This window comes from Scomber scombrus, chromosome 3, assembly GCF_963691925.1.
Source record: "Scomber scombrus chromosome 3, fScoSco1.1, whole genome shotgun sequence".
NCBI classification, from domain to species: domain Eukaryota; kingdom Metazoa; phylum Chordata; class Actinopteri; order Scombriformes; family Scombridae; genus Scomber; species Scomber scombrus.
Genome location: NC_084972.1, coordinates 28,062,078 through 28,085,385, shown reverse-complemented (window position 1 = coordinate 28,085,385; position 23,308 = coordinate 28,062,078). Strand labels below are relative to the sequence as shown.

Sequence of the window (23,308 nt, the reverse complement as noted above, 5' to 3'; positions counted from 1 at the left end):
ATTCAATCTCAGTGAGCTGTACAGTGTAAAAAGCCTACAAGGGTTCCTTAAAAAACTCATTTTGAATTCTGGCACGTGCCTAAATATCTTTATATGGACAGAGTGTGGGAAAGCTCTGGAGAGCAAAGTCGAGACTGATTAGCATCCTAAACTCCACCAGCAGCCTCCTATTCTCCAAAGGGATATGGCACACTTCAGGAAACAGCTGTTTCAATCTCCCACACTCATACACAGAGCTGAAATTCTGATCCAGTCAGTGAAAAAATGTCAGGAATTTAACTAAATGTTCAAAATGTATGAAAATGATTGGACATTGACTCAATTATTCTCAAAAACTATTGATATCAGCCTTCACAATGACATATTTCATAAAAATGTCATACTTTACAAGCTGTCAGAGCCAGCCAATGATGGTCTTTCCCTCCAGATGGTTGGTGACGTCAGGCTCTGTTTCTTCTACGACACCCGTTTACTATCAGTCACAAAAGCTGCATTCAAAACCCCTTTGTGGTTCATTGACCGCAGCATTCAGGGAGTGTGTGGGAAACTCAGATCAACCTTTTACTCACAAGTCAGGAGACTACAACATCTGGACGGCAGTGTGATAGCTACACTCAATATTTTAAGAAATACCATAGCAACCACACTTGTATTTAATACCTGGTAAAGGTGGCTTCTATTTAACAGTATTATGAATAAAACAACATTTTGAAAAAAAATATAAAACTGTGGGAAACAAAAATGGAACCTGAATCATAAAAACAAAATAGAAAATAAGTAGTGTGAGATACTTGATTTTATATTAGATCAACATAAGCATTAGAGATTAAATGTCTTTTTCTAATGTTTTTTAAATTCACTGACGACATTATACAGTATTTTCTACCTCAAATGTAATTAATTGTCTTTCAACCACGTGTGTGATGGGTTGATGAGCGTGTGCTCAGTCAAAGTAATTGATCCCAGCATCAGGCAGCAGATCTGATCTCTACAGGGTCACCACTTTCCCAGATTCACACAGAGCTCAGTGAGTCTCTCCATCCACCCCCCAGTCCTCCACCTGTTCCCCTGAGATTGAACCATTATCCCTCAGGCCATACATGCATTCAGCATGCTTCATCCTCTTTTGTCTCACCAAGCTCTCTGATTGGCTGAGACTGTGAGAAACTGCAACCACACCAAGACCCAATCATTCATATGGAGATGTGGGACTATAAATAGGAGGGATGCAGCCAGCAGAGATCAGATTCTCTCTACAGAGACCTCTACAGCACAGAGATCCAGCTATGGCACCTACAATCACTGCAGCAATGACCAACTTTCAGAAGCATCAGACTCTGACCCACAAGGTAAATTGATGATTCATGATGACTTAATCTCACCATGCGAAGTTTCTTTCTTCATGCTATCAGTAAACTCCAGAATAAGTTTATTAATGACTGTATTCTTCTTTCTTCAGCTCAGAAAGCCTCAGGTGGAGAAGTTACGCAGAGATCGAATCAACAGCAGCATTGAGCAGCTCAAGTCTCTCCTGGGTCCAAAGTTCCTCAAACAGCAGCCAGACTCAAAGATGGATAAAGCAGACATCCTGGAGATGACAGTTTTCCTCCTGACACAACTGCAGCAGCAGCAGCATCCAGCTGTTGAGTCAGCAGCTGTGGATCAAGGCTACTCCAGGTGTGTCCGAGAGGTGGCGCACTTCCTGTGCAAAGAGGAGGTGAAGACACAGTCCCAGAAAAGACTGCTGAACCACTTCAACAAGCTGCAGTCTTCCTCTGACAAGAACCTGAGAGATGCTGACTTCTCCCCTCTGAGCTCCACAGTCCAGACCAGCATCACTAAAGAGAAAAGTCCAGTCAACAGCGCCCTCTGGAGGCCGTGGTAGACTCATACAGACTGGAGTCACTACAGACAAACTAAGATGACCATGTTGGTCAAAGTTTACTGGACTGAATTACTTGAGATTTAATTCACTTGTTCTTCTGTATACAGAAGGATCATTTGTGTGTTTTTGTGTTTGTGCTCGATGACATTTCCTAAGGAAATGACAGCAACAATATCTTTCAAGTGAAGAAAGAGCATCTTGTCATGCATGTTGCATGGACTAAATCTGATTGTATCAGCAATTGTTATTATGCCTCATTGTACTTCATGTATTGGTAGTATATAATGTTATGGTAACATTTATTACCTTTTGATTGATTATTGATCATTTTGATCATATATTTAACTGTCCTTTTTATGGACATATTGTTATAATGGACTTTATCTCACTTTAATCTCTGTGATAACTCAAAACTGATCTGTTGTAAGATCCAAATGTTTATCTTTTTTTTCTAAAAAGTTTGTTTAAAATCAGGCTATCACAATGTTCCAGTGATACTTTTATGCCTCACTACATGTCACATATTGTTACAATATAATGCTATGATGACATTTTTTACTTCTTGATTAATATTAATCATTCAGAAAAATCTTAATTGTCCTTTTTATGCACATTTTATCACATTGGACTTTAAACCACTTCATGTGAATATTGAGAAGTGATCTGTTTTAAGATCAATATGTTTATTCTTTTACTGTAAAAGTTTCTTATTAATGTCACACTGTCACAGTTTTTCAGTGACACAATACTGGCAATATTTTCATATTGAGAATGAATTTAATTTTGTGATCATTAAGAACAATGTGATCTGTTGTAAGATCAGTTGTTACTTGTTGTGACTTTTGCTCTTTAAGTGCAAAGGTTTTAATCCATTTGGTAATAATTGCAAAGGACAGTGAGTACTGTGTCCTCAAATACTGTCAATTGTTTGTCTTTTATAAAGACAGCTGTTCCTTTACTCTGTCTGAGTACAGTGTGTCTTGTAGAAATCTACAAGTTGTTGTTGTGATGTATCATCACGTGTTGTTGGAGTTTGCAACCTTTATGTACCTCATTGAATAAACAAACACTGAAATTGCTAAATTTGTGTTTCCATGCATTTTGTGTCATATTTAAACTGTCTATGATGACAAAATCAACTTTCTACACTTAATTAATTGAATTCAATTACTGCTCCAAACCTTTAGTTGATAAACATAATTAAATTCCACAAATACTACTTGTGTACCCATGATGAAGGTAAAGATAGTAGTCTGTGAAGCTGATCCATTAGGATGTTTGATGAATTGGCATTATCAGCTTCATGTCATTCTGCTTTTGGGCAAACTATCAAATCCAATTAGAAAACTTACATTTCAAAAATTCCTTTACTTCACCATCCTTTTGGTGTATAAACATCAGTTGAAGGTGTTTAAATGTAAAATGTTTCAAGTTATCGATTCCCTGACTTAAAGAGGTCATTTTATCTAATCTGATGCATAATGAGACACACTTCTATTGTTCCTCCAGTGAAAGCAGTGAAAACACAGACTGTGGGAAACCAGAAGAAAGTCACTCACAGAGCCGCTGCAGGACAATAGATCCAGACCTTTGGCCTGAGGAGGTTAAAGAGACTCCAGCACCCAAACTAGAAACTTTCTTCAAGTCAATTTGAACTTTTTCTTCCTATGATTAAAGTCACTATCACCAGTTTTATATATTGCCATTCCCAAAAGTTGGGAATTAGAATAGTTAATTAATTACGGTATGTTTGTGATGCAGATTGTGACACTTAAATTATTATTTACAATTCAAATTTACAATAAAATTTCAGAAATACGGCCTTAAAATTCCTTATTTTTGAACAGAAAAATTGGCCAAATATTCAGTTTTTTGACAACAGTATAACCACAACAAACTATCATAGTTTTGACTTCCGTGTATATTGGTTGTATTTATACTACAGTTCTGTTGAATACTTAAGTGACTAAGGTGATTGCTCCACTTGTTTCAGTTACTCCTAATTTGACTTTCTACTTATTTTATAATTCAATCTCAGTGAGCTGTACAGTGTAAAAAGCCTACAAGGGTTCCTTAAAAAACTCAGTTTGAATTCTGGCACGTGCCTAAATATCTTTATAGGACAGAGTGTGGGAAAGCTCTGGAGAGCAAAGTTGAGACTGATTAGCATCCTAAACTCCACCAGCAGCCTCCTATTCTCCAAAGGGATATGGCACACTTCAGGAAACAGCTGTTTCAATCTCCCACACTCATACACAGAGATGAAATTCTGATCCAGTGAGTGAAAAAATGTCAGGAATTTAACTAAATGTTCAAAATGTATGAAAATGATTGGACATTGACTCAATTATTCTCAAAAACTATTGATATCAGCCTTCACAATGACATATTTCATAAAAATGTCATACTTTACAAGCTGTCAGAGCCAGCCAATGATGGTCTTTCCCTCCAGATGGTTGGTGACGTCAGGTTCTGTTTCTACTACGACACCCGTCCACTATCAGTCACAAAAGCTGCATTCAAAACCCCTTTGTGGTTCATTGACCGCAGCATTCAGGGAGTGTGTGGGAAACTCAGATCAACTTTTACTCACAAGTCAGGAAACTACAACATCTGGACGGCAGTGTGATAGCTACACTCAAGATTTTAAGAAATACCATAGCAACCACACTTGTATTTAATACCTGGTAAAGGTAGCTTCTAAATAACAGTATTATGAATAAAACAACATTTTGAAAAAAATATAAAACTGTGTGAAACAAAAATGGAACCTGAATAATAAAAACTAAATAGAAAATAAGTAGTGTGAGATACTTGATTTTATATTAGATCAACATAAGCGTTAGAGATTAAATGTCTTTTTCTAATGTTTTTAAAATTCACTGACGACATTATACAGTATTTTCTACCTCAAATGTTATTAATTGTCTTTCAACCACGTGTGTGATGGGTTGATGAGCGTGTGCTCAGTCAAAGTCATTGATCCCAGCATCAGGCAGCAGATCTGATCTCTACAGGGTCACCACTTTCCCAGATTCACACAGAGCCCAGTGAGTCTCTCCATCCACCCCCCCAGTCCTCCACCTGTTCCCTTGAGATTGAACCATTATCCCTCAGGCCATACATGCATTCAGCATGCTTCATCCTCTTTTGTCTCACCAAGCTCTCTGATTGGTTGAGACTGTGAGAAACTGCAACCACACCAAGACCCACACATTCATATGGAGATGTGGGACTATAAATAGAAGGGATGCAGCTAGCAGAGATCAGATTCTCTCTACAGAGACCTCTACAGCACAGAGATCCAGCTATGGCACCTACAATCACTGCAGCAATGACCAACTTTCAGAAGCATCAGACTCTGACCCACAAGGTAAATTGATGATTCATGATGACTTAATCTCACCATGAGAAGTTTCTTTCTTCATGCTATCAGTAAACTCCAGAATAAGTGTATTAATGACTTTGTTCTTCTTTCTTCAGCTCAGAAAGCCTCAGGTGGAGAAGTTACGCAGAGATCGAATCAACAGCAGCATTGAGCAGCTCAAGTCTATTCTGGGTCCAAAGTTACTCAAACAGCAGCCAGACTCCAAGATGGAGAAAGCAGACATCCTGGAGATGACAGTTTTCCTCCTGACACAGCTTCAGCAGCAGCATCCAGTTGTTCAGTCAGCAGCTGTGGATCAAGGCTACTCCAGGTGTGTCCGAGAGGTGGCACACTTCCTTTGCAAAGAGGAAGTGAAGACACAGTCCCAGAAAAGACTGCTGAACCACTTCAACAAGCTGCAGTCTTCCTCTGACAAGAACCTGAGAGATGCTGACTTCTCTCCTCTGAGCTCCACAGTCCAGACCAGCATCACTAAAGAGAAGAGTCCAGTCAACAGCGCCCTCTGGAGGCCGTGGTAGACTCATACAGACTGGAGTCACTACAGACAAACTGAGATGACCATGTTGGTCAAAGTTTACTGGACTGAATTACTTGAGATTTAATTCACTTGTTCTTCTGTATACAGAAGGATCATTTGTGTGTTTTTGTGTTTGTGCTCGATGACATTTCCTAAGGAAATGACAGCAACAATATCTTTCAAGTGAAGAAAGAGCATCTTGTCATGCATGTTGCATGGACTAAATCTGATTGCATCAGCAATTATTATTATGCTTCATTGTACTTCATGTATTGGTAGTATATAATGTTATGGTAACATTTATTACCTTTTGATCAGTATTGATCATTTTGATCATATATTTAACTGTCCTTTTTATGGACATATTGTTATAATGGACTTTATCTCACTTTAATCTCTGTGATTACTCAAAACTGATCTGTTGTAAGATCCAAATGTTTATCTTTTTTTTCTAAAAAGTTTGTTTAAAATCAGGCTATCACAATTTTCTAGTGATACTTTTATGCCTCACTACATGTCACATATTGTTACAATATAATGCTATGGTGACATTTGTTACTTCTTGATTAATATTAATCATTGTGAAAAATCTTAATTGTTCGTTTCATGGACATTTTATCACAGTGGACTTTAAACCACTTCATGTGATTATTAAGAAGTGATCTGTTTTAAGATCAATATGTTTATTCTTTTACTGTAAAAGTTTCTTATTAATGTCACACTGTCACTGTTTTTCAGTGACACAATACTGGCAATATTTTCATATTGAGAATGAATTTAATTTTGTGATCATTAAGAACAATGTGATCTGTTGTAAGATCAGTTGTTACTTGTTGTGACTTTTGCTCTTTAAGTGCAAATGTTTTAATCCATTTGGTAAAAAATTGCAAAGGACAGTGAGTACTGTGTCCTCAAATACTGTCAATTGTTTGTCTTTTATAAAGACAGCTGTTCCTTTACTCTGTCTGAGTACAGTGTGTCTTGTAGAAATCTACAAGTTGTTGTTGTGATGTATCATCACGTGTTGTTGGAGTTTGCAACCTTTATGTGCCTCATTGAATAAACAAACACTGAAATTGCTAAATTTGTGTTTCCATGTATTTTGTGTCATATTTAACCTGTCTATGATGACAAAATCAACTTTCCACACTTAATTAATTGAATTCAATTACTGCTCCAAACCTTTAGTTGATAAACATAATTAAATCCAACACATACTACTTGTGTACCCATGATGAAGGTAAAGATAGTAGTCTGTGAAGCTGCTCCATTACGATGTTTTATGAATTGGCATTATCAGCTTCATGTCATTCTGCTTTTGGGCAAACTATCAAATCCAATTAGAAAACTTACATTTCAAAAATTCCTTTACTTCACCATCCTTTTGGTGTATAACCATCAGTCGTAGGTGTTTAAATGTAAAATGTTTCAAGTTATCGATTCCCTGACTTAAAGAGGTCATTGTATCTAATCTGATGCATAATGAGACACACTTCTATTGTTCCTCCAGTGAAAGCAGTGAAAACACAGACTGTGGGAAACCAGAAGAAACTCCCTCACAGAGCCGCTGCAGGACAATAGATTCAGACCTTTGGCCTGAGGAGGTTAAAGAGACTCCAGCACCCAAACTAGAAACTTTCTTCAAGTCAATTTTAACTTTTTCTTCCTATGATTAAAATCACTATCACTAGTTTTATATATTGCCATTCCCAAAAGTTGGTTATTTGAATAGTTAATTACGTTATGTTAATGATGCAGATTGTGACACTTAAATTATTATTTACAATTCAAATTTACAATAACATTTCAGAAATACAGCCTTAAAAATCTTCCTTTTTTTAAAACAGAAAAATTTGCCAAATATTCAGTATTTTGACAACAGTATAACCACAACAAACTATCATAGTTTTGACTTCAGTGTATATTGGTTGTATTTATACTACAGTTCTGTTGAATACTTAAGTAACTAAGGTGATTGCTCCACGTGTTTCAGTTACTCCTAATTTGACTTTCTACATATTTTATAATCCAATCTCAGTGAGCTGTACAGTGTAAAAAGCCTAAAGGGTTCCTGAAAAAACTCAGTTTGAATTCTGGCACGTGCCTAAATATCTTTATATGGACAGAGTGTGGGAATGCTCTGGAGAGCAAAGTTGAGACTGATTAGCATCCTAAACTCCACCAGTAGCCTCCTATTCTCCAAAGGGATATGGCACACTTCAGGAAACAGCTGTTTCAACCTCCCACACTCATACACAGAGCTGACATTCTGATCCAGTGAGTGAAAAAATGTCAGGAATTTAACTAAATGTTCAAAATGTATGAAAATGATTGGACATTGACTCAATTATTCTCAAAAACTATTGATATCAGCCTTCATGATGACATATTTCATAAAAATGTCATACTTTACAAGCTGTCAGAGCCAGCCAATGATGGTCTTTCCCTCCAGATGGTTGGTGACGTCAGGCTCTGTTTCTACTACGACACCCGTCCACTATCAGTCACAAAAGCTGCATTCAAAACCCCTTTGTGGTTCATTGACCGCAGCATTCAGGGAGTGTGTGGGAAACTCAGATCAACCTTTTACTCACAAGTCAGGAAACTACAACATCTGGATGGCAGTGTGATAGCTACACTCAAGTTTTTAAGAAATACCATAGCAACCACACTTGTATTTAATACCTGGTAGAGGTGGCTTCTAAATAACAGTATTATGAATAAAACAACATTTTGAAAAAAAATATAAAACTGTGGGAAACAAAAATGGAACCTGAATCATAAAAACAAAATAGAAAATAAGTAGTGTGAGATACTTGATTTTATATTAGATCAACATAAGCATTAGAGATTAAATGTCTTTTTCTAATGTTTTTTAAATTCACTGACGACATTATACAGTATTTTCTACCTCAAATGTAATTAATTGTCTTTCAACCACGTGTGTGATGGGTTGATGAGCGTGTGCTCAGTCAAAGTCATTGATCCCAGCATCAGGCATCAGATCTGATCTCTACAGGGTCACCACTTTCCCAGATTCACACAGAGCCCAGTGAGTCTCTCTCCATCCACCCCCCGAAGTCCTCCACCTGTTCCCCTGAGAATTAACCATTATCCCTCAGGCCATACATGCATTCAGCATGCTTCATCCTCTTTTGTCTCACCAAGCTCTTTGATTGGTTGAGACTGTGAGAAACTGCAACCACACCGAGACCCACACATTCATATGGAGATGTGGGACTATAAATAGGAGGGATGCAGCCAGCAGAGATCAGATTCTCTCTACAGAGACCTCTACAGCACAGAGATCCAGCTATGGCACCTACAATCACTGCAGCAATGACCAACTCTCAGGAGCATCAGACTCTGACCCACAAGGTAAATTGATGATTCATGATGACTTAATCTCACCATGCGACGTTTCTTTCTTCATGCTATCAGTAAACTCCAGAATAAGTGTATTAATGACTGTATTCTTCTTTCTTCAGCTCAGAAAGCCTCAGGTGGAGAAGTTACGCAGAGATCGAATCAACAGCAGCATTGAGCAGCTCAAGTCTCTCCTGGGTCCAAAGTTCCTCAAACAGCAGCCAGACTCAAAGATGGATAAAGCAGACATCCTGGAGATGACAGTGTTCCTCCTGACACAGCTGCAGCAGCAGCAGCATCCAGCTGTTGAGTCAGCAGCTGTGGATCAAGGCTACTCCAGGTGTGTCCGAGAGGTGGCGCACTTCCTGTGCAAAGACGAGGTGAAGACACAGTCCCAGAAAAGACTGCTGAACCACTTCAACAAGCTGCAGTTTTCCTCTGACAAGAACCTGAGAGATGCTGACTTCTCTCCTCTGAGCTCTACAGTCCAGACCAGCATCACTAAAGAGAAAAGTCCAGTCAACAGCGCCCTCTGGAGGCCGTGGTAGACTCATACAGACTGGAGTCACTACAGACAAACTAAGATGACCATGTTGGTCAAAGTTTACTGGACTGAATTACTTGAGATTTAATTCACTTGTTCTTCTGTATACAGAAGGATCATTTGTGTGTTTTCATATTTGTGCTCGATGACATTTCCTAAGGAAATGACAGCAACAATATCTTTCAAGTGAAGAAAGAGCATCTTGTCATGCATGTTGCATGAACTAAATCTGATTGCATCAGCAATTATTATTATGCTTCATTGTACTTCATGTATTGGTAGTATATAATGTTATGGTAACATGTATTACCTTTTGATTGATTATTGATCATTTTGATCATATATTTAACTGTCCTTTTTATGGACATATTGTTATAATGGACTTTATCTCACTATAATCTCTGTGATAACTCAAAACTGATCTGTTGTAAGATCCAAATGTTTATCTTTTTTTTCTAAAAAGTTTGTTTAAAATCAGGCTATCACAATTTTCTAGTGATACTTTTATGCCTCACTACATGTCACATATTGTTACAATATCATGCTATGGTGACATTTGTTACCTTTTGATTAGTATTAGTCATTCTGAGGAAACATCCTAATTGTCCTTTTTATGGACATTTTATCACATTGGACTTTAAACCACTTCATGTGAATATTGAGAAGTGATCTGTTTTAAGATCAATATGTTTATTCTTTTACTGTAAAAGTTTCTGATTAATGTCACACTGTCACAGTTTTTCAGTGACACAATAATGGCAATATTTTCATATTGAGAATGAATTTAATTTTGTGATCATTAAGAACAATGTGATCTGTTGTAAGATCAGTTGTTACTTGTTGTGACTTTTGCTCTTTAAGTGCAAAGGTTTTAATCCATTTGGTAAAAATTGCAAAGGACAGTGAGTACTGTGTCCTCAAATACTGTCAATTGTTTGTCTTTTATAAAGACAGCTGTTCCTTTACTCTGTCTGAGTACAGTGTGTCTTGTACTAATCTACAAGTTGTTGTTGTGATGTATCATCACGTGTTGTTGGAGTTTGCAACCTTTATGTGCCTCATTGAATAAACAAACACTGAAATTGCTAAATTTGTGTTTCCATGTATTTTGTGTCTTATTTAAACTGTCTATGATGACAAAATCAACTTTCCACACTTAATTAATTGAATTCAATTAATGTTTCAACCTTTAGTTGAAAAATATAATTAAATTCAACACATACTACTTGTGTACCCATGATGAAGGTAAAGATAGTAGTCTGTGAAGCTGATCCATTAGGATGTTTGATGAATTGGCATTATCAGCTTTATGTCATTCTGCTTTTGGGCAAACTATCAAATCCAATTAGAAAACTTACATTTCAAAAATTCCTTTACTTCACCATCCTTTTGGTGTATAACCATCAGTCGTAGGTGTTTAAATGTAAAATGTTTCAAGTTATCGATTCCCTTACTTAAAGAGGTCATTGTATTTAATCTGATGCATAATGAGACACACTTCTATTGTTCCTCCAGTGAAAGCAGTGAAAACACAGACTGTGGGAAACCAGAAGAAAGTCACTCACAGAGCCGCTGCAGGACAATAGATTCAGACCTTTGGCCTGAGGAGGTTAAAGAGACTCCAGCACCCAAACTAGAAACTTTCTTCAAGTCAATTTTAACTTTTTCTTCCTATGATTAAAGACACTATCACCAGTTTTTTATATTGCCATTCCCAAAAGTTGGGAATTAGAATTCTTAATTAATTACGGTATGTTTGTGATGCAGATTGTGACACTTAAATTTTTATTTATAATTCAAATTTACAATAACATTTCAGAAATACAGCCTTAAAATTCCTTATTTTTGAAAACAGAAAAATTGGCCAAATATTCAGTATTTTGACAACAGTATAACCACAACAAACTATCATAGTTTTGACTTCAGTGTATATTGGTTGTATTTATACTACAGTTCAGTTGAATACTTAAGTGACTAAGGTGATTGCTCCACTTGTTTCAGTTACTCCTAATTTGACTTTCTACATATTTTATAATCCAATCTCAGTGAGCTGTACAGTGTAAAAAGCCTAAAGGGTTCCTTAAAAAACTCAGTTTGAATTCTGGCATGTGCCTAAATATCTTTATATGGACAGAGTGTGGGAAAGCTCTGGAGAGCAAAGTCGAGACTGATTAGCATCCTAAACTCCACCAACAGCCTCCTATTCTCCAAAGGGATATGGCACACTTCAGAAAACAGCTGTTTCAACCTCCCACACTCATACACAGAGCTGACATTCTGATCCAGTTGGTGAAAAAGTGGCAGAAATTTCATTTAATGTTGAAAATGTATAAAAAAATTATTTGACTGAATCATTCAACAAAATAATTGATCTGCACCTATATGACAACAACTTCTGCAACAATTGCAACAACTGTCAGAGCCAGCCAATGGTGTTCTTTCCCTCCAGATGGTTGGTGACGTCAGGCTCTGTTTCTACTACGACACCCGTCCACTATCAGTCACAAAAGCTGCATTCAAAACCCCTTTGTGGTTCATTGACCGCAGCATTCAGGGAGTGTGTGGGAAACTCAGATCAACCTTTTACTCACAAGTCAGGAGACTACAACATCTGGACGGCAGTGTGATAGCTACACTCAAGTTTTTTAAAAATTCCAGTTAAATAAATCAATTTTCTTGTATTTAATATCCATAAAAATTTGTTTGCAAATTACACTATTTCAAAAAAATTAAATAATGTAGTAATATGGGCAAAAATTATAAAATAAAAAATGTAACAGAAAAGATGAATAGTTTGAGTAGTTTGATTTAATGTCATGACTAAATAGAAACATAGAATAAATTCCATATACACCGATTTATAACTGTAGTTACATGTGAGTCATACAGTGCTTTTAACATGGATATAATTAATTGTCTTTCTCCCACGTGTGTAATGGGCTGATGAGCGTGTGCTCAGTCAAAGTCATTGATCCCAGCATCAGGTAGCAGATCTGATCTCTACAGGGTCACCACTTTCCCAGATCCACACAGAGCTCAGTGAGTCTCTCTCCATCCACCCCCCTCAGTCCTCCACCTGTTCCCCTGAGATTTAACCATTGTCCCCCAGGCAATAACAGCATTCAGCATGTTTCATCCTCTTTTGTCTCACCAAGCTCTGTGATTGGTTGAGACTGTGAGAAACTGCAACCACACCGAGACCCACACATTCATTTGGAGATGTGGGACTATAAATAGGAGGGATGCAGCCAGCAGAGATCAGATTCTCTCTACAGAGACCTCTACAGCACAGAGATCCAGCTATGGCACCTACAGTCACTGCAGCAATGACCAACTCTCAGGATCATCTGACTCTGACCCACAAGGTAAATTGATGATTCATGATGACTTAATCTCTTAATGAGAAGTGTCTTCATTCATGCTATCACTGAAATCCAGAATAAGTGTATTAATGACCTTATTTCTCTTTCTTCAGCTCAGAAAGCCTCAGGTTGAGAAGTTACGCAGAGATCGAATCAACAGCAGCATTGAGCAGCTCAAGTCTCTCCTGGGTCCAAAGTTCCTCAAACAGCAGCCAGACTCAAAGATGGAGAAAGCAGACATCCTGGAGATGACAGTTTGCCTCCTGACACAACTGCAGCAGCAGCAACAGCAGCAGCAGCAGCAGCAGCAGCAACAGCAGCATCCAGCTGTTGAGTCAGCAGCTGTGGATCAAGGCTACTCCAGGTGTGTCCGAGAGGTGGCGCACTTCCTGTGCAAAGAGGAGGTGAAGACACAGTCCCAGAAAAGACTGCTGAACCACTTCAACAAGCTGCAGTCTTCCTCTGACAAGAACCTGAGAGATGCTGACTTCTCTCCTCTGAGCTCCACAGTCCAGACCAGCATCACTAAAGAGAAGAGTCCAGTCAACAGCGCCCTCTGGAGGCCGTGGTAGACTCATACAGACTGGAGTCACTACAGACAAACTAAGATGACCATGTTGGTCAAAGATTACTGGACTGAATTATTTGAGATTTAATTCACTTGTTCTTCTGTATACAGAAGGATCATTTGTGTGTTTTCATATTTGTGCTCAATGACATTTCCTAAGGAAATGACAGCAACAATATCTTTCTAGTGAAGAAAGAGCATCTTGTCATGCATGTTGCATGAACTAAATCTGATTGCATCAGCAATTGTTATTATGCTTCATTGTACTTCATGTATTGGTAGTATATAATGTTATGGTAACATTTATTACCTTTTGATTGATTATTGATCATTTTGATCATATATTTAACTGTCCTTTTTTGGACATATTGTTATAATGGACTTTATCTCACTTTAATCTCTGTGATTACTCAAAACTGATCTGTTGTAAGATCCAAATGTTTATCTTTTTTTTCTAAAACGTTTGTTTAAAATCAGGCTATCACAATTTATCTATTGATACTTTTATGCCTCACTACATGTCACATATTGTTACAATATAATGCTATGGTGACATTTGTAACTTCTTGATTAATATTAATCATTGTGAAAAATCTTAATTGTCCTTTTTATGGACATTTTATCACAGTGGACTTTAAACCACTTCATGTGATTATTGAGAAGTGATCTGTTTTAAGATCAATATGTTTATTCTTTTACTGTCACACTGTCACAGTTTTTCAGTGACACAATACTGAATGAATTTAATTGTGTGATCATTAAGAACAATGTGATCTGTTGTAAGATCAGTTGTTACTTGTTGTGACTTTTGCTCTTCAAGTGCAAAGGTTTTAATCCATTTGGTAAAAATTGCAAAGGACAGTGAGTACTGTGTCCTCAAATACTGTCAATTGTTTGTCTTTTATAAAGACAGCTGTTCCTTTACTCTGTCTGAGTACAGTGTGTCTTGTAGAGATCTACAAGTTGTTGTTGTGATGTATTATCACCCCTTTCTTGAGCTTGCAAACTTCATGTGGTTCATTGTGTCTTGTTGAATAAACAAACAATGCCAGTTTCAAATTTTGGGTTTTCATGTTATTTTCAGTCACAGCTACTTGGCTTTACTGGCTTTATGGTAAGAAATTGAATTATAGTATTTTGAAATCCAGAAGGTATGATTATTAATACTGTCACAAGCAAAGACTTTTTCTTTAAAACTGATACTATTAATGTAATGTAAATATGCCACTACAGGTAATTATGATATATAAGTAACTGGTAGGCAGCCAAGCTGATAAAGATGACGACTGCTGGTCCCTGCTCTGCTTCTCTTTGGTATTATTTTGATTTGGTTCTCGTGAGATAATACAGGTGAGCCAACCTACAAGTTGTGTTGAAAGAGGGTAACACAAACCTCCTTTTCGCACTTCGAAATGTATCACCTATTAAACTGGGCGGGGACTTTTTGAATATTCTGGCAAAAGCAGTGTGCAGGCACCAATGGTAGAGGGTGGGGGACACACCCATGCAGGACCTTTTTCAAAAAACGATAACCCATTAAAGTGAAAAGTGGATTTAAGGTGAATAAAGTGATTAACGACTTCACATTGTAGAGTCATGAATAATCAATAATGCAGTAGCATGCTAAAATCTCCTATTTTTGTACTGGATCAGAGTCAAATCATTAGATTAAGCAGCATTGTCCACTAAAATGTGACACAGAAAAAAAATAAAATTATGCCACAGATGTCTGGAAGATGCAGACATGATGTTCAGTTACATCAGTCTCATTCAAGAATAGTTTTAGCAACAATATGTAAAATACTACTCCAAAAAAATGAAAACAAGCTGACCAAAATGATATCTGAAACCATCTGAGAGCCAAAATATTGATTCTCCAGGTAATGGGGCATCCTGACCACAGACTGCACACCGAATGACAACACCATGCTAAAATGTATCTATGGCAACTGATTCTCTATTAAAATTGATCTTAATCCATCCACTCCTGTTACAATTGTTCTTTTTTTTGGACAAACGTGGGGGCTATTAAATGTATAACACCCAAGCAGAATAATTACCCAAAGACATCAGTTAATGTTTCAATATTTAATTTACAAAACAAAACAATTGAATTCAACCCACACATTAGTTGTATACCCATGATGTAGCTAAATATAGTAGTTTGTGAGGCAGTTCCATTATGATATTTGATGAAGTGGCATTATATAACTCTATTCATATGCATTTACATTTTAAAGACACTTTGACCAGACCATCCTTTTAGTGTAACTGTCAGTTATAGTTGTTGTAATGTAAAAAAAAGTTTATAGTTAACCATTTCCCTTACTAAGGAGGTCACACATTGTATTTAAGATGTATAATGAGACACACTTCTATTGTTCCTTCAGTGAAAGCAGTGAAAACACAGACTGTGGGAAACCTGAGGAAACGTACTCACAGAGCCGCTGCAGGACAATAGATCCAGACCTTTGGCCTGAGGAGACGGAGGAGGTTAAAGAGACTCTAAACTTAAAACTGAAAACTTTCTTACTTGTTTAAAATCATAGCCAGTTTTAGCCTTTTCTTCCATTGATTGAAATCACCTTCACCAGTTTTATATATTTCCATTTTCTTAAAGTTAGCAAAGTTCCTTAATAAGGTTTTCTGATAAGGCAAATTGTGGCACAAAAATGTTATTTTTTTTTTTACAATAACATTTCAGGATGAAGGCCTTTTTTAAATAAATTGAACAAGAGACATTGGGAAAGAGAAATTTGCAGTATTTAAACAATGTGCATCAGTGCTTTGCTAACTTTATAACCATAGCAAAGTACCAGATGTTGACCTCAGCTTATTGGTTATATTCAGGCTATTGGTTTTTTGAATACTTTAATGACTTGGTTGATTTCTTAAGTGGTTTCCATTACTTCCAGTTTGACTCCCTACATATTTTGATATTAAATGTTGGTGAGCTGCACAGTAAAAAGAAAAAAAATTACATCTAAAAAAAACTCTTTTAAACGTCACCTCTGATTTTGGCCCATGCATACATTTCTTTAGATGGACAGAGTGTGGAAAAGATCTAGAGAGCAAAGTTGAGTCTGATTAGCATCCTAAACTCAACCAGCAGCCTCCTATTCTCCAAAGGGATTTTGCACACTTCAAGAAACGGCTGTCTCAACCTCCCACACTCATACACAGAGCTGAAAGCAGTGTGAGAAATCAGAGGAAACCAACTCACAGAGCCCTGTGGGACAATAGATCCAGACCTTTGACCCGAGGAGACGGGTAGAACGGGACTCTAACTTCCAAACTGGAAACCCTCTTAGCAGTTTAAATCATTAGGTCATCGTTAACTCTTTCTTTGTATGTTTAAAATCACATTCACCAGTTTTATAAGTTGTCATTTCCAAAAGCGCGGACTTAACAAAGTCACTAAGTTTGTTATGCAGATTATGACCCTTAAATTGTTATTTACAATTAAAAACATATCATATATGGGTTTTCAAAATGTTCCATAACTTTTCAGGATTACAACCTTAAAATACTTTGTCTTTGAAATCTTGACACTAGGACAAATCTCAAGAAAAACAGCTCCCTCTGGAGGCCGTGGTAGACCCAAACAGACTGGAGTCACTACCAGACAACATGAGATGACTGTGTTAGCCAGACATTACTGGACTGAATTATTTGAGATTGCAGTCATGTGTTCTTCTGAACATACAGACGGCTGCCTTTTGTGAGTCCAACATTTCCTGCCACAGTTTTCCTTTGATAATGTTATTCTTACATTTTTAGAATCAATCAAAATGCGTGGTTAATAACAATGTGATCTGTTGCAAGGTGAGTTTTTACTTCTACAAATATAGATTTTATTAATCTGTTGTCAGTGAGTACTGTGTCTTCAAATACTGTCAATTGACAGTTGTTCCTTCACTCTGTCTGAGTACAGTGTGTCTTGTAGAAATCTATAAGTTGTTGTTGTGATGTATCATCACCTCTTGTTGAATCTTGCAAAATAAACAAACATTGCTACTTGAAAATGTAGGCTTCTCGTGTTATTTTGTGTCATCATTATCCTATAATGATGAAAAATAGACCATCACCACTTATATTCTTCTCACTTAATTCATAGATGTCTCTATGATCCAACCTCTGACTGACACATATCATAAAATTCAGCAGGTACAGTAGTTGTATAACTATAACATACCCGTTAAACATAAATGAAAGCAATTTTTTTATTACTTTCATTTTTATTTAGATTTTTAATATAAAATGTTTGAAGTTAAGCATTTCCCTCTTTAAAGAGGTCACACATTGTCTCTAGAGTGACAGATAATACGGCACACTTCTATTGTTCCTCCACTGAAAGAAGTGAAAGGACCGAGTGTGGGAAACCAGGGAAAACTCACTCACAGAGCCCCTGTGGGACAATAGATGGAGACCTCTGCCCATGGGGACAGACATTAAAAGGGGCTCTGATGCCCTAAATGGAGATCAGTTAATCTATTACTGATAGATATAACAAGTTCATCTAGTCTAAAATAATATTATTAGGGCTTTGCAGTTTTTGAAAATATTTCTTTATATAACCTGCTCACCATCACACAAGAATTAATTTTTAAAATTTCTCATCTGTTCCTGAGAATCACATCCACATGATTCATGGATTTGAAAAAAAGACAGTTAGTTTTCACATTTGAAAACATTTTCTAAAACTTTTCTTTCACTTGTTTCATTAACAAAATCACTATTTGCTTGTTAATTTGCCTTCGAGCTTAATGAAAAATAACATTGACAATTGTTGTGAGTTAATAATTCTCTCACAAAGCTCTAATCACAACACACAAAACGACCAGCTGATGGCAGGTGGTTCATGTCACATTTGACCTAAGTAGAAAAAAGCTGCTTAATCTGATGTTTTGACTCTGACCCAGTACAAAAGTTAGAGATTTAAGCATTTTACTGTATTAATTGGTTATTCATGATCCTACAATGTGAAGTAATTAATTCAGTTTCTCATATATGCCTTATTTAGCCACATTTCATTTTAATTATTATTTTTAAAGGAGGGTGTGTGGCCCCCTCCCTCTATCCTTGGCGCCTGCATGCTGCTTGTGCCAGTGTATTCAAAAAGTCCATTAGTAGTGGGGCACATGCCTATTTTCTGTTAATACACGGAGTGTGGGAAAGCTCTGGAGATCAGAGCTGAGTGTGAATGGCATCCTCCCCACCAGCAGCAGACTAATTCTCTAAAGGGATTTGGCACACTTCACCAAACAGCTGCCTCAACCTCCCACCCTCACGTGAAGAGCTAAAATTTTGATGAAAAGTTATTTGTACAACGGCAGTAATTTAACTGGAGGTTCAAAATGTATGATGATCACTGGAGGCTGACGAATGAGATTCAAAGTCAGTTTTGTAGTATTTTGTTGAAGATTTTCAACTGTAATTTCAAATTTTACAAACTGCCAGAGCCAGCCAATAGCGTCCTTTCCCTCCAGATGGTTGGTGATGTCATGCTCTGTTTCTATAACAGCACACAGCAAGCATCTGTCACAGGAGTCCCTTTGTGGTTCATTGACCACAGTGTACAGGGAGTCAGTGTGGGAAAGTGAGATCTACTCTCTACTCACACTGAGGCACGTGTCAAAAGACTCTACATCTGGTTACATCTGGACAGCAGCATGATTACTGTCCTCAGCTTATTTCAAGTGTCATGACTGGTAATCACACATTTAACTGACATTAACTGTTTTTGTTTGAAGTACTGTTTTACAAAATAGTGAATTGTTGTGAAAACAAGAAATGTTAAATCAAAATAATCAAATACTGTAAATTATCAATTCAAACTATGTGATACATTTCACTTGCTATATTTAACCTTTTTACAATTTAATGATATATATATATATGTATATATATATATAAAATTATCCAAATAGTTTTTGATTTCATTTTTAAGCCCAACTTTAATTCAGACATTACACTATAATTTTATTTTCTCTCACGTGTGTGATGAGATCAAAGTCATTGATCTCAGCATAAGGCAGTAAATCTGATCTCTACAGGGTCACCACTTTCCCAGATTCACACAGAGCTCAGTGAGTCTCTCTCCATCAACCCCCCCAGTCCTCCACCTGTTCCCCTGAGATTTAACCATTATCACCCAGGCAATAACAGCATTCAGCATGCCTCATCCTCTTTTGTCTCACCAAGCTCTCTGATTGGTTGAGACTGTGAGAAACTGCAACCACACCGAGACCCACACATTCATATGGAGATGTGGGACTATAAATAGGAGGGATGCAGCCAGCAGAGATCAGATTCTCTCTACAGAGACCTCTACAGCACAGAGATCCAGCTATGGCACCTACAATCACTGCAGCAATGACCAACTCTCAGGAGCATCTGACTCTGACCCACAAGGTAAATTGAAGATTCATGATGACTTAATCTTTTTCATGAGAAGTTTCTTTATTCATGCCATCACTAAACTCCAGAATAAGTGTATTAATGACTTTATTCTTCTTTCTTCAGCACAGAAAGCCTCAGGTGGAGAAGTTACGCAGAGAGCGAATCAACAGCAGCATTGAGCAGCTCAAGTCTCTCCTGGGTCCAGAGTTCATCAAACAGCAGCCAGACTCCAAGATGGAGAAAGCAGACATCCTGGAAATGACAGTTTGCTTCCTGACACAACTGCAGCAGCAGCATCAACAGCAAGGAAGACTGCTGAACCACTTCAACAAGCTGCAGTCTTCCTCTGACAAGAACCTGAGAAATGCTGACTTCTCTCCTCTGAGCTCCACAGTCCAGACCAGCATCAGTAAAGAGAAGAGTCCAGTCAACAGCGCCCTCTGGAGGCCGTGGTAGACTCATACAGACTGGAGTCACTACAGATACACCCAGATGACCATGTTGGTCAAAGTTTACTGGACTGAATTATTTGAGATTTAATTCACTTGTTCTTCTGTATACAGAAGGATCATTTGTGTGTTTTTGTGTTTGTGCTCGATGACATTTCCTAAGGAAATGACAGCAACAATATCTTTCAAGAGAAGAAAGAGCATCTTGTCATGCATGTTGCATGAACTAAATCTGATTGCATCAGCAATTATTATGCTTCATTGTACTTCATGTATTGGTAGTATATAATGTTATGGTAACATTTATTACCTTTTGATCAGTATTGATCATTTGATCATATATTTAACAGTCCTTTTTATGGACATATTGTTATAATGGACTTTACCTCACTTTAATCTCTGTGATTACTCAAAACTGATCTGTTGTAAGATCCAAATGTTTATCTTTTTTTTCTAAAAAGTTTGTTTAAAATCAGGCTATCACAATTTTCTAGTGATACTTCTATGCCTCACTACATGTCACATATTGTTACAATATAATGCTATGTTTGTATTTGTTACCTCTTGATTAGTATTAATCAATTTGGTCAAAAATGTCAATTGTGATATGATAATGAACTTTATTCTGACGTGATCTATTTTAAGATCTTTTAATCCTTTTATTTTAAAAGGTTTCATTGATGTCACACAGCCAGAGTTTTAAATTCTGAGAATGAATTTGGATTCTGTGGTTATCAACAACATTGTGATCTGTTGTAAGATCAGCTTTTACTTTTGTAAATGTATTAATCCCTTGTCACTGAGTACTGTGTCCTCAAATACTGTCAATTGTTTGTCTTTTATAAAGACAGTTGTTCCTTTACTCTGTCTGAGTACAGTGTGTCTTGTAGAAATCTACAAGTTGTTGTTGTGATGTTTCATCACCTCTTGTTGAATCTTGCATACTTCATGTGGCTCATTGTGCCACGTTGAATAAAAAACACTGCCAGTTGCAAAGTTGTTCTCATGTCACGTTTTTTGTATGTCATGGTTATCTCCTTTATAATGATGAAAACATACTTCAGTTTTTTATTGAATCCATCTGACTTAATTGACAAATGTCTCTATGATAGACCATACCTCTGATTGACACATATCAAGTTAAAATTCAGTACACACAGTATTTGTGTATCTGTACTTGTTAAGCGTGAATGTAAGTATAATCAATTTTAATGTTGTTAAATTAGGATTTTTTATGTAGAGAGATTATTGATGTTATCTCACTCTATTGATATCAAGTCATCAAGAAAAATGAGGACATTTCAAATTTCAAATACAATTTTGTTATAGCATCAATTTGGCAAAACTGTCTGCAGGTGCAGGTGTTTTAATATAAAATGTTTGAAGTTAAGCATTTCCCTCTTTAAAGAGGTCACACATTGTCTCTAGAGTGACAGATAATACGGCACACTTCTATTGTTCCTCCACTGAAAGCAGTGAAAGGACAGAGTGTGGGAAACCAGGGAAAACTCACTCACAGAGCCCCTGTGGGACAATAGAAGTAGACCTCTGCCCATGGGGACAGACATTAAAAGGGGCTCTGATGCCCTAAATGGAGATCAGTTAATCTATTACTGATAGATATCACAAGTTTATCTTGTTTAAAATACTATTCTTGGGGCTTTGTACAGTTTTTGAAAACATTTCCGTCAGTGATATATCTAGCCTGTGTCACCACACAATAATTAATTTGTTAAATTTATCATATGTTTCTGAGAGTCACACCATCATGATACATGGATTTGAAAAGAGGACAATTAGCTTTCATAGTTTACAGCGATATTTTAATCCTATTTATCTTTCACTTGTTTCATCACAGTGACAGCATAGTTTCCTTCAAGAGGTCAACTAGCTATACTTACCACTGGGCACCTGTCTGGCCAACTTGTTCAATGTTTCCTACTGTAAGTGGCATTTGAAATTTAGAAATACATCTATCCATCCAACCACTTTTTGCATGTAAGATTAAATTAGAATAACTTAACTAACGTGTATACTGTGAGAGAGATATCGAGACTGTAGAACAGTGGTCTCCAACCCTGCTCCTGGAGAGCTACTGCCCTGCATGTTTTAGGTATCTCCTCACTCTAACTCGTTATCAAGCAGCTGAGGCTCGTCAAAGGGCTTGATAACGAGTTGATTATTAGAATCAGGTGTGTTAGAGTGAGGAGATACCTAAAACATGCAGGGCAGTAGCTCTCCAGGAGCAGGGTTGGAGACCACTGCTGTAGAACATATTTTCTTCCAGTGAGAATCAGCAAGAATGTTGGCTTTCATTTCAGAGCTGGCTTCAATCTAAGGACGTAAAGCTTTACCCTTTTAATATGATGTTGATTAAAGCTGGAGTTTTGGAGGAGAAAAACCTGAATCTTCATGCAAACAACTTAATTTTGTATGGGGAACACTTCATTTATAGATGTAAAATTTAAACCTCAAGCCCCATATCTACTTGGAAGAATGAACTCTATAGCTATTAGCAAAATCTCTCCAATGCATGATAGACAGAAATGCTCTGAAAGTTTTTTTATTACTGGACTTGTCTGTTCCGCTTGAATGGGACCCTCACTCTGAGTTTATTTATTTAAGTTCAGGCAATCTAAGTTTTGCATTGTTGAAACATACCATACAGGTCTGTAAATGAAATGTTTTCAATAAGAAAAGAAAAGTCCAACATTGTCTCCAAACTGAAAGGTGTTAGTTGGCCAAACTTCTTGGCTTGATGTCGTTGCCTCGCCCCAAGATGTGTCCAGAGGTGTTGCATCTCCTGTCCTCCCCATACTGCTACTGT

At 37.1% G+C, this 23,308-nt stretch overlaps 5 protein-coding genes across 5 annotated transcripts; all 5 read left to right on the top strand.

Moving 5' to 3' along the window:
- The first annotated feature begins 1,226 nt into the window (after positions 1-1,226).
- LOC133977963 (transcription factor HES-5-like) lies at positions 1,227-1,885 on the top strand. The gene is made up of 2 exons (XM_062416269.1): positions 1,227-1,349; positions 1,460-1,885. Exons 1-2 carry the CDS (start codon positions 1,227-1,229, stop codon positions 1,883-1,885), a joined length of 549 nt encoding a protein of 182 aa, XP_062272253.1.
- A 3,250-nt stretch (positions 1,886-5,135) lies between these two features.
- LOC133977957 (transcription factor HES-5-like) lies at positions 5,136-5,791 on the top strand. Its single transcript, XM_062416263.1, has 2 exons — positions 5,136-5,258; positions 5,369-5,791. Exons 1-2 carry the CDS (start codon positions 5,136-5,138, stop codon positions 5,789-5,791), a joined length of 546 nt encoding a protein of 181 aa, XP_062272247.1.
- Positions 5,792-9,045: 3,254 nt separating this feature from the next.
- On the top strand, positions 9,046-9,704 carry LOC133977946 (transcription factor HES-5-like). Its single transcript, XM_062416245.1, has 2 exons — positions 9,046-9,168; positions 9,279-9,704. Exons 1-2 carry the CDS (start codon positions 9,046-9,048, stop codon positions 9,702-9,704), a joined length of 549 nt encoding a protein of 182 aa, XP_062272229.1.
- A 3,238-nt stretch (positions 9,705-12,942) lies between these two features.
- Positions 12,943-13,634, top strand: LOC133977945 (transcription factor HES-5-like). The gene is made up of 2 exons (XM_062416244.1): positions 12,943-13,065; positions 13,176-13,634. The coding sequence occupies exons 1-2, from the start codon at positions 12,943-12,945 to the stop codon at positions 13,632-13,634; spliced, it is 582 nt and encodes a 193-aa protein (XP_062272228.1).
- Positions 13,635-19,921: 6,287 nt separating this feature from the next.
- On the top strand, positions 19,922-20,488 carry LOC133977947 (transcription factor HES-2-like). Its single transcript, XM_062416246.1, has 2 exons — positions 19,922-20,044; positions 20,156-20,488. Exons 1-2 carry the CDS (start codon positions 19,922-19,924, stop codon positions 20,486-20,488), a joined length of 456 nt encoding a protein of 151 aa, XP_062272230.1.
- The last annotated feature ends 2,820 nt before the right edge of the window (positions 20,489-23,308 follow it).

Bases quoted from the DNA above. Each gene is read 5' to 3' on its own strand.
- LOC133977963 (XM_062416269.1), top strand. From the start codon at position 1,227: ATGCAGCCAGCAGAGATCAGATTCTCTCTACAGAGACCTCTACAGCAC. The intron at 1,350-1,459 runs GTAAATTGATGA...TTCTTTCTTCAG, and splicing joins ATCAGACTCTGACCCACAAG to CTCAGAAAGCCTCAGGTGGA.
- LOC133977957 (XM_062416263.1), top strand. From the start codon at position 5,136: ATGCAGCTAGCAGAGATCAGATTCTCTCTACAGAGACCTCTACAGCAC. The intron at 5,259-5,368 runs GTAAATTGATGA...TTCTTTCTTCAG, and splicing joins ATCAGACTCTGACCCACAAG to CTCAGAAAGCCTCAGGTGGA.
- LOC133977946 (XM_062416245.1), top strand. From the start codon at position 9,046: ATGCAGCCAGCAGAGATCAGATTCTCTCTACAGAGACCTCTACAGCAC. The intron at 9,169-9,278 runs GTAAATTGATGA...TTCTTTCTTCAG, and splicing joins ATCAGACTCTGACCCACAAG to CTCAGAAAGCCTCAGGTGGA.
- LOC133977945 (XM_062416244.1), top strand. From the start codon at position 12,943: ATGCAGCCAGCAGAGATCAGATTCTCTCTACAGAGACCTCTACAGCAC. The intron at 13,066-13,175 runs GTAAATTGATGA...CTCTTTCTTCAG, and splicing joins ATCTGACTCTGACCCACAAG to CTCAGAAAGCCTCAGGTTGA.
- LOC133977947 (XM_062416246.1), top strand. From the start codon at position 19,922: ATGCAGCCAGCAGAGATCAGATTCTCTCTACAGAGACCTCTACAGCAC. The intron at 20,045-20,155 runs GTAAATTGAAGA...TTCTTTCTTCAG, and splicing joins ATCTGACTCTGACCCACAAG to CACAGAAAGCCTCAGGTGGA.